General features: G+C 38.9%; 1 protein-coding gene across 1 annotated transcript in view; it reads right to left on the reverse strand.

Moving 5' to 3' along the window:
* The window catches only part of LOC108631299 (myosin light chain kinase, smooth muscle-like), a gene marked incomplete at its 5' end in the record, with an annotated part of 19,605 nt that overhangs the window by 6,164 nt on the left and 2,732 nt on the right, over positions 1–10,709 (reverse strand). Inside the window, 16 exons of the mRNA XM_018035137.2 lie at positions 149–290; positions 374–668; positions 1,541–1,882; positions 3,468–3,630; positions 4,322–5,170; positions 5,456–5,625; positions 5,859–6,059; positions 6,160–6,286; positions 6,399–6,552; positions 6,625–6,796; positions 7,283–7,630; positions 7,874–8,002; positions 8,196–8,352; positions 8,698–8,833; positions 8,960–9,005; positions 9,304–9,472. Coding sequence (XP_017890626.2) covers positions 149–290; positions 374–668; positions 1,541–1,882; positions 3,468–3,630; positions 4,322–5,170; positions 5,456–5,625; positions 5,859–6,059; positions 6,160–6,286; positions 6,399–6,552; positions 6,625–6,796; positions 7,283–7,630; positions 7,874–8,002; positions 8,196–8,352; positions 8,698–8,833; positions 8,960–9,005; positions 9,304–9,472 — 3,600 coding nt within the window. The remainder of the gene's footprint in view (positions 1–148; positions 291–373; positions 669–1,540; positions 1,883–3,467; positions 3,631–4,321; positions 5,171–5,455; positions 5,626–5,858; positions 6,060–6,159; positions 6,287–6,398; positions 6,553–6,624; positions 6,797–7,282; positions 7,631–7,873; positions 8,003–8,195; positions 8,353–8,697; positions 8,834–8,959; positions 9,006–9,303; positions 9,473–10,709) is intronic.

Consider the following 10,709-nt stretch of genomic DNA (forward strand, 5'->3'; position numbering starts at 1 on the left):
TATTCATATGACATACAATTTTTTTACGAAAAAGTGATGTGGGTTGTTCGAGGCTATTCGAGTGAATAGCAATGTACGTACATGTATATCTATAAATGTATAATATCTGCAATTATAGTGATAATGAACGAAATAATCATCTTCTTACTTTTAAATCTAAATGTACTACGTTGTTCTTGTGCATGTACTCGACGCCTTCGCAAATCTGCCTCATAAAGAGAATGCTGTCTCTCTCAGTTAGGGTAAAATCGTCGGCGACAACCCTTTCAAACAGCTCGCCACCAGAAATGCTAAATAAAGTGTATCATATAAAACAACCTTATGTCTTTGTTTGTTCTTTTAATGCTTCATACAATTCTGTATAAAATCTTACTATTCAGTGACCATCACAATCTCTCGAGGGCTCTCGAAAGCTGCCGCCAGAAGAAGAAGCTTCGGGTGCCGCAGCATATTCATGATCCTGATTTCTTCTCGAACCTGCTCCCGATCCTTCGATTTTATAGTCCGCACGAACTTCGCCGCGAAGCTCGTGTTTGATGACTTTTCGATGACCCTCCTTACGGTTCCGTATCGACCCTTACCCAGTTCCTCCAGTATCTCGTACCGATCGTTGAACAAATGCCCATCCTCCATTTCTACTATTCGAGCTTCGAACGGTGGTGCAAATTCTGTGAACAAAAAATTCATGTTACAATTCTTACTATTATATATTTAAGCATTTGTTTATATGTTAGCAAATATCTAAAAAACGTTTGAAGTATTCGCATCGATATTTGAAATGTAGCATTCTTATACAGTGTGGTCTACGCAACGTGTGCACCGTTGACTTCCAAAATATGCGTTGCACAAAAGAATGTTATACATATACGAAAGTTACTTAGTTTAAAAGAGTACACTATATAGTGCGTTAATTTTTTTGTAGGTAGAGGCGTTTCGGATATTTGAAGGTCAACTTCGTTTTTTTAAACAGAATAGTATATTTTTTATATTAAAATATGGTAGAGTATCGAATTATAAGTAAAAAAAGTATTGACCGTTACTAGCCCTAAACCTAATAGCTAACGAGTAATTTCATTTTATTACTTGAAAATTGTTTTCACGTAATATCAAGTTGGAGATTCATTTTTTTGTAACACTTCTTTAATAATAAATAAAAGTTGGGTATTTCTTAAATTTATAATATAAAATTATACATATTGCTTTTTATTTCAAACGAAATTTATTTTTCCTATGGACTTATGTTTGTTCAAGAATTAGAAAAGTTTATTCATTTTGAAAGTGGTCTCTTAAGTCCAATTTACAGCCATCGAAAACATATTACTTTTTAAACAGTGTTTATAATGCTAATTGGGTTCGTAAATAAAGACAGAAACATTATATTACCATGTTATCATACCACATACCATCTTATTTTTAAACTAATTAAAACTCAAGGCTTTAAATATCTTAATTTAAAAATCAATGGACTTTGGCCATTTCTAAAATAAACGGCTCAATCGTTTCCATACTATTGCGTACTGCAGTTTTTCTGGGCATTTACCTTCTTCGTCGTCTAGCAGACACGTCTCCCCTTCTTTTGGTATTCTAACAAATTGAGATTCGTCCCCCGGTTCACTGACGCCGTGGATATTTTCAGCTCGCACACGAAACCGATATCTCTCGCCGGGTGTCACGGTCTCCGTTCCACCAACCGGCACCGTGAGACTCAACGAAAGGCAGGATTCAGCGATCGTCGTCCAAGTGTTTTCGCCTGCGCGGTTCATTTCGACCGTGTAACCGGTAACCGTACAGCCGCCATCGTAAGGAGAGGACCGCCAGTTGATGGTCGCTGTACCCGTTGAACAGCATATGATTGGAACGCTAGCTGGTGGGTCAGGGGGTCCTAAAAAACCTCGGGAATTCAATTCAAGTCCAGACTAAACGAAGTGCCTATATTTCTAATGTACTCATCTTTCTTGAGTTAAAATTAAAATATCTATAAATGATTTTAATGAATGATTCAACATTTCAGCGTCGAAGAAAATTGTGACAATAAAAGTTTAACAATTCGAGCACATGTTTTTTCGTTAGGACGTTTGTGTCGAAAACGAGCGATCGCTTTTTCCACCGCCGACGAGTGGAAACAAGGACGTTACGTTTAACGACCCATTTAAAATGATAAACATCTTCAATAGCATAGAACAGAAGCACTTTTTCAATAGTCGATCGCGCCGAGCGTTCAAACGTTAAACTTATAAATCGACGCGATAAATGAAACACGTATGTTGTGTTATGCATAGAAACTTATTACCGAACGGTTTCACAAGAACTGAGGAGATTATTTTAAACACCGTGCGAAACGATGACTAATTAAATTACATCTTTGTTATTCATTTTATTATCTTCCGATTTTTAATAAGTTGGGCAATGCGAATTGAACTTTGACATGAATTGAGGAAAATCTTGCACTATGCTAAACGATGACTAATTAAAATAATCATTTCAACTTTTAAATTATTTCTCCTGGCTATAAATGAACACCGTAAGTATATTTCTTTAGTACCCATTCTATTGTTTTCCTTTGTGCAATCACTGGAACAACACAGAATAAACTTCGACAGCTGAAACGACGTTAAATTAGGACGCGACGCGATAATTGATGCGACGTTTCGTAGCGACGAATCATTCTAGACAAGATATCGACTCGCGGAAGCCGTCAGCCACGGCGCACGCACTTCTTCAACACTGGCTCGTTCTACAGCGAACCCGCGGAAAGAGGATGAAGAGAAAAGAAAAGGCGCGTAAACGGTCGGTGGGGGATTGAGGAAGAAACGAAGGAAGGAGGAATTATTGCGCGACGCGTCACGTGAGACTGTTGTCTGCCTTGTACATAAGAAGAGGAACTGGACCGTGTGACACGCGCTTACGCACGTGGAACGATGCTCGTGTCGCTCTAAATTGCGTTTTGCGGAACGAGACCGGAATCGATGCAAATTTAAAAACGAAAGTCGAGAGAACAACAGAGAATTACTTTCATTTTCAAGAAACTCGTGTAATGTTACGTACATTCAATTACGTTTCCGATTACAGCTGTTCTGGCTACACATTTTCTACAAAAAAATTAGACGTGTTCTAAATAAGAAACATGTGCTTCATATTATATACCAATAAAAATTTGAATACTCCGAAAATTTTTAGTCCGATATTAAAAAAGTTATTGAGCTCTGAAATCCGTTCGAATATTAATATGACTCACTATAAATGCTTATTACAATGCACGCTATCGGTAGTTCAATAGCGTGACATAAGAGCATTTTAAAGCTCTGTAAATATGAATCATTTTCAAACGTTCTATCTCTGCAGATTGTTCCAACTATTGTTCCATTCGCACTCAAGCCACTTATGTAATGTCAACACGATTACCGTATATATAGAACCGTTTGAACATGATTTAAGAGTACACAGTCTGTTTTTCATGTTTGCTGTACCTTCAACGGCGACGCTGAAAAATCGTCGGTCCTTCCCGAATTCATTTTCCACGGAGACTTCGTACTTTCCTGCGTTATCAGCGACCACATCGTCCGATATTAGGCAAGACACGCCACCGCCATACGTTATCGCAGTCTTTTTATCTGGTTTTAATTCCCGGCCCTTTAATTAAAAAAAAAAAAATCCCTCCATTAAGAACTAGTAGCATCGATAAACAGAATCAGAAATATGCTCGCATATTTTCAGATGATTATAGAAAACGTATTTATTAAGATCGTTCGATTGTACATTCTGAATCTCACTGTCGCGAACGTATAATACGTGGAACGAACTGTCAATGGGTTAAACTCGACGTAAATAATTGAAACTGCCTGACGTACGTATGTGTGTATGTATCTATGCAAATGACTGATAAGTGCTGGTTAACGATTATATCAGTGACTATGGAAAACTCAAGCAAACATAAGTTTGTCATTTAATTATCTATTTCACTTAACCAGGAAGTATAACTCAGTATGAATCAACTATTTCTTATCATAATCATAAATAAATTCCTTCATTCCATTCATAAATATCTTCGCCCTCATTGTATTTAATTATATTCCATTATAATAGATTGCACGTTTTTATTTGAACTTATTAACAGTTATCTCTATTTCCGACTTTATTGATGCAACGGAAGCAAGCAAATAAGAGCTGCTTTGTCCGATACAGTAGCGTCTTTAATAGAGTCAGAACAAAACTGGTCGTGTTTTTTCTCTGAATCGAACTACATACCTACTACGTTTAAACAAAATTTGACGTTTTGATCGATGGGGTAGAGGCAATATTATACAAGCGATATTATGCTCACCGCTCGTAGCCACTTGACACGTGGTTCCGGATGGCCTCGATACGTGACCCTGAGGACCACTCTGTTTCCACGGAAAACCGTCACGTCATTCGGCACCTTCGCTATACTAGCAGCCACGAATTCCTCCTCCGACGCGTTCACTTTCTCCTCTTTCGTCACGACCTGCTCGCACGTCTTCGGTGCTTCTTCGGTCACTTCCGGCACGCATTCCGCGGATATTATCGGCGTGTCGTCGTGCTTATTAGAACTTTCCGTTTTCATATCATTACCAGTCTTACGAACGTCTGAACTTGACGTATCCTTCGTTTCATTATCTTCCACGGATTTCTTCTTTGGGACACGTTTTGTCTCCTCGTCCGAGGATGAAATTCCTTGATCACTCAATTTCATGTACACCTGTTGAGTCGGTTTGCGTTCTACTTTCTTAGGTCTAGAGATTTTTCTTCCCGGCTTCCTTGTATCTAGCAACGGACTCTGAGGATAGTTCTTTCTCACAGGCACGGGAGACACAGAAGCTGGACCTGTTCTTCGTGGTAGTGAAGACGATCTAATTCTGTCTATTTTATTAGATTCGTATCTCTGACTTCGAGGCGATAGTGGCACGTCTCTTGCTCTACGCAGGGAATTGTTACGACTGCAGTCAGACCTTGGTGGCTTCTCGCTACGAATTTCAGTTGAATCTTGTTGTGGATCATCGGGATTCTGCGTTGGACGATTCATTTGTAATTGTGCTGTAGTGCAGATCGATGGCCCCTTGCCAACGACCGATGCTGTGCACCGAATCTCGCCCACGTCTCGCGGCTGAACGTCTTGTATCCTAAGAACACTAACACTGTCGTCTTTTTCAACCTGTGTAGCAAACAAATTCAATATACTTTATTATTTATTGTCTTTATTGACAAATTCTATATATTTTACTTCATAAGTAAGAAAGACGTCAGTAGACTGCGGATTTTTATGCAAAATAAGACATTCATGGTATCAGTTTAAAAAATGTATTCTAAATAAATGTACAGGATGTTAAGAAATTACATATCGCGACTGCCATAGGTGGAATATTTGAAAAATGTCGAAAGCAATAAAAATTTTGAATGATAGGATAAGATTAGATACTTTGACTAATGATATACGCACCTTGCACCTTGAATTTTCTCTGACATCTTTCCCATTAATCGTCCACGTGATCTCCATTGGTTTACCGCATTGCACTCTGGCACAGAAGCATGCAGTCTCACCTTTGGATACAACGACTGATACTGGAGTCTTCGTGAACTGTGGCGCTAATTTCTGGACACCTTTGTAATCTGCATAAAATAAATTTAACATCTCGAAACCTTCTATTCATAACTCTGTGGATCTATACAATATAATCATATTTCACAGATAACAAAACAATTCAACAAATAAAACTTTTTTCATTTCTTGTGATATCCACTATGCGATTCTTTAGTTTGACATGTCACAGTATCGGATTCTACACACATCTCTGATAAAGAGACTGTATTCGAGAAATTTAATTTTTTAAATGGAGGTGTACCTTGAACAGCGAATAGACCGGTGCAGGCTGCTTCGCCGAAGTTGTTGCGGGCGAGGCAAGTGTACTCGCCGGCGTCTTGTGGGCAGACGATGGAAAATCTCAGAGCCACCCCTCCGTCGCCGTATATCACGTACCTGTACTGATCGTCGTCCGGTATCTCACGTCCGTCCTTTAACCAAATTACCGAGAACGGTGGTGTACCTGAAAATGAATCAATATTTTTCGTACAACATTTAGTCGTGCTCTTTAATACAAAATCGATAAATAATTAATAAAAAAGGAATATTTATTATATTTATACCTGTTAATCTCGCCTGAAGTTCGTAACAATGACCTTCCATTACGATTGAATCTTCCGGAAGCGTTTGCAAAAATTTCGGTGGGTCCTTGTCGCAGGTTGATGGATTATAAGGATCAAGAACTGTCACCTGTGATAAATGGAGCAACGAATACAATAAAAGAGCAGAAGTGGAGAATAGAAAAGAGATTATTATAACAGATAACCGGATATGTGTCTCATTAACATATGATTGGATTTACCTGGCAGGTATTCTTCGTGGAACCAAGGACGTTCGTTGCCACGCAGGTGTACTCACCCGCATCGCTCGCTTTCACTTCTGAAACTTCAACTTTCGCGGTCTTTCCGTCGAAGTACCGTTTTATCCGGTCCGATCGTTCCAATGGCCGTCCATTTCTATAAAATATTAGTAATAATAATAACAACAATAATAATAAAAATAAATAAATAATATTTCCTCAATTCTACCTGAACCACGTTGGTGTTGGACTTGGTGTTCCTCGGATGCTGCAGTCGAGGTAGAGCCTTCCATTCACTCTGCTAGTTATGTCTAGCAGACTTCGACTGAAGGATGGATATGTCCTGGGCGATGCACTTTTTGTTCGAACAGTTCGTGACACCGGGCCAAGCAATTGGCGATCTTTTCATCAAACCATAAGTAAATTCTCAAATCATTAAATCTACTGCATTAACTAGTAAAAATTGTTATTTATATTTAATTGAATAATTTAAAAGAAATACTTCATATTATATACCCGGACGCATGTATGTAAAGAGACGATAAAAATTAGAAATAACAGAAAATACTTGTATCATCATAAAGGAACGAGAATAGTACTTTAATTGTGCACCAAGGGCCGAAAATGGGTCTTTCCGAGATGAACATCATCCGAGCCTGGAAAGGTCCATTCGGCCCGTGTCGCACACCGTATTTCTTATAAAAAGGGCATAAAAAAGACCATCTTTCGTCGCCTACAAAGCGGATTGAAAATATAGTTTGTCGAGTTCTCCATGTATGTGTGTGACATATTATATATATGTATATACATGTATATATATAAGTATATACATATGTATATAAATGAAAAATATATTACACAATGTGCTCATAAGGAAATTTACGTACTTATCACTTCAAGACGAGCGCTGGCTTCGATGCGGCCGTAATCATTTTCCACGATTACTCTGTACAGACCCGCATCTTCCAGAGTGACTTCAACGATCTCCAGTATCTTCACGTCGTCCCTTTCCTTTACGGAGATCCTGGCTGTAGGCGTGACAACCGTGCCATTTTTATCCCATTTCACCCAAGGCGTCGGGTGGCCAGCTACGGCGCACTGAAATCGTACAGTTTCACCTTCTTCGGCCACCCGGTTATGCGGAACCGCGTAAAACTTTGGTGGACTGATCTTCGCTCTCCTCGACGTCGACCTACTTCGCGGAAGAAGCTGAGGAGACCTCAATTCCCGTCCATCTGCGCAAACATAAATTTCCTTGGTTCAAATTTTCAATATGCTCATTTTTATAAAAATTGTGGTGAAATATAGTCAGTGAATTTGTGTGCAAACATTCCTGATGTCAATTGGAAACAATGATATTTAAATTGATGTTTCCTTTACTCCTCAAAAATAATTTGTATCATACAACAGATTTGCGTATCAGATGTCTTATAAAATTTAAAATAAAGAGTTAAATTTTATTTATTTTTTTTATTTACGTGGAACTGTTGGAGACAAGCTTCTAATAGGCGTCGAACGCGGCGTCGATCTCGGCGTCGATCCACCCGACAGAAGTCCTGGAGGTCTTGTCAATCGTTGACTCAAAACGTTTTCCTTTCCCTCGGGCACTAAAACGATTTTAATTAAAATACCGCTTCACATTTTCTATTAGAAAATAATTCATTATCGCGTATCAATCCTTCAATCCAATTGCGCTGGAAATATACGGGTCAGAACGAATAGCATTCGAAGGTTTCTGGTAAGTTATCGATGTTTACACGTTGCTCTGTTATGCGGTCATAATTTATATGGGATAATTACCATCTACTATTAGACACGCCGACGTGAATGCTTTGCCGAGGTCGTTGTAAGCGACGCAGGTATATTCGCCCTCGTCCTCCGGGTAGACGTGCTGGATTATTAAACGCGCGGTCTCTTCATCGAACTCCGAGGAGAAATCGCCACCCATTTGCAGAATCTGCGAACATGATAAAATAGTGATAATACACACTACTCTAAAAAATTATGGAATCACGACATTTGCATTGAAAATTGCCTAAGTTCGGAAAGTCATAACTGAGCGACAAATTACTGTAGGACGATGAAATGTCCAGTGATTCTGATCTGGCCGATTTTCTACTCTGTACAAAAAAAAGAATTCGTCGATTTATAAGAAGACTGACAGAAAACAGGGATGGCTCCAGAAAAGAATTTTACAATAAAATGAAAATAATAATGTGAATGAAATAATATCTTATTTCAAATATCAAGAGCAAGAACTTTCAATGACTCAATAAAAGTAATAATATGAAATTGTGTCTACCTTCCCTCCACGTTCCCAGCGCACCAAAGGCGGCTCCGGCGTGGCGTGTACTTGACACTCAAGGGTAACGGCATCGCCATCGCAACATCTGAGGTCCCGTAGGTCTCTCGTAATCACCGGCAAAGTTAGCACGTTCCTATCAATCAAAATATCATTTAGATGTGTCGATCAAAAACAAATCGATCGCTGTTTCGCAAAACGCTCGCTCATTACGCGTCGCGTCAGCGAAACTTATCTTAGTTGGAATCTTGAGGCCACTTACCCGTGCGTGACCCCCGATTTCTTCATCTTCTCCTCTTTGCCTTGACCTGAAAGTGTAGCAGTTTTAGACAAATTGTCAACCGTACTTTTATTTTATGTTGCATTATACATTTACAAGTAATGGAAATTCAAAGATATTGAGGATTTTATAAATATATATATATTTTAGACATTTTCACCCCCTTAGTGGATGATTGAGGAAAAATTCTAAAATTGAATTTTAGGTATTTGTTGTTATCAGTCTTGCTGTTATTAGTCTTGCAATTATAAAAAAAACAATGAGTATAAATTGTGACATGAACAAAAATTGGGACATTCAGTGCATCATTTATTATTATTTATTACCCTTCGCATAGATCTGCAAAGATATCACGGCTTTGGCCTCCCCATGGCAGTTGCGCGCAATCACGGAGTACGTTCCCGTAAAGTCGAGTTTCGCGTACGGTATTTCCAATCGGTATTGAGGTCCTTCGCCGACCAGCCGGAAGTGGGCTGCGTCCCTGTAGTAGTCAGGCTGCGAACAACAGTAATTAATTTAAAGGACAAGGCGTGGAAGTGAAAATCGTTTGCCATAGGACTTGCAAATAGCACGTAAATACTCATGACTGTATTCCAGTTAAACAGTAATTTATGCGCTGCATAATTGATAAGACATAGTAAGGTGATATGCTACAGCTTTAAATTGCTCGTACGACGTTGTGCTTATCGGAATCTTGCGTTACCGAACGCAATTTTTATTGCTGACTACAATAACACGTAAGCCGAGTGCGTGCACGGACGTGGATAAATCGTGCTGGCAGTGTCAACGAGGAGCAAAGGAGAAACTCAGAGCTTAAAGTCCAAAAGGTTTATACCCTGCCAACGGGAGGTGAACCCAACCTCGACCCGATTACCGATATTTCCGTGACTCTTACGCCCACCTCGAGGTCGCTTTTTCATTACACTGTACAACACCAAATCTTTTTGCAATGTCCACTACGTCATTCTCATAAAGTTTCTCATGTGAAAAGCAATTTCGAAAGCAGAAGTTCTCTATCGTGTACAGCTTCCGAAAAATAGCGTTTTCTTTTGTGAAAATGTATGATTTTGGGGAAAATGAGGTATAAATATTGTATATAATGTAGTGTACTGACAGGGTAAATTATTAAGAATCGTTTGAAATAGATAATTGTTTGCTGTTTCGATTGAGAGGAACATTGCATGCACGTTCGATGTGGGATTGAACGGTGTACAGAGTGAACTTTCGGAAGTTGACGTTTCAAATAGATAAGTAAAAATTGAGGGAGGAGTAGGAGGAAGGAGAGTGATAAAAAGAGAGATGAGAAACGTCTACGTCGGGGTTCTAGTCCATATAGGGAGCGAAAGTTGAACAGATCGCTCGAGACCGATCTCGTTGCTCGTATGACATGAGTGCCGGCGCATATTACCGTTTTTTTCATTGCTAATTGCACGTTTCTCCGGCAGGTACGCCCCCCTTAGATCCTCTTAAAAAATTAAGGTCGGTGGGCAAGAGATGCCTGATTGTTTATATGAAATTAATCAATTTTCATTAACATTATACGAGCCCTTAAGGATGTATTGGCTATACAGTCAATCCCAAAAGTTTATGTACCTTAGAAAAACGCATTTCCTATAATTAAAAATAAATCAGACGTCGGAAGAATAATGCTAATAATAAATAGCTACGTGCTAAAAAGTATAGAAGGAAATATCCAATTAAGTATTGACGCTGACGAAAATTTCTTTTTTTC

Source organism: Ceratina calcarata, unplaced genomic scaffold (assembly GCF_001652005.2).
Source record: "Ceratina calcarata isolate Rehan_Ccalc_2016 unplaced genomic scaffold, ASM165200v1 scaffold87, whole genome shotgun sequence".
NCBI classification, from domain to species: Eukaryota; Metazoa; Arthropoda; class Insecta; order Hymenoptera; family Apidae; genus Ceratina; species Ceratina calcarata.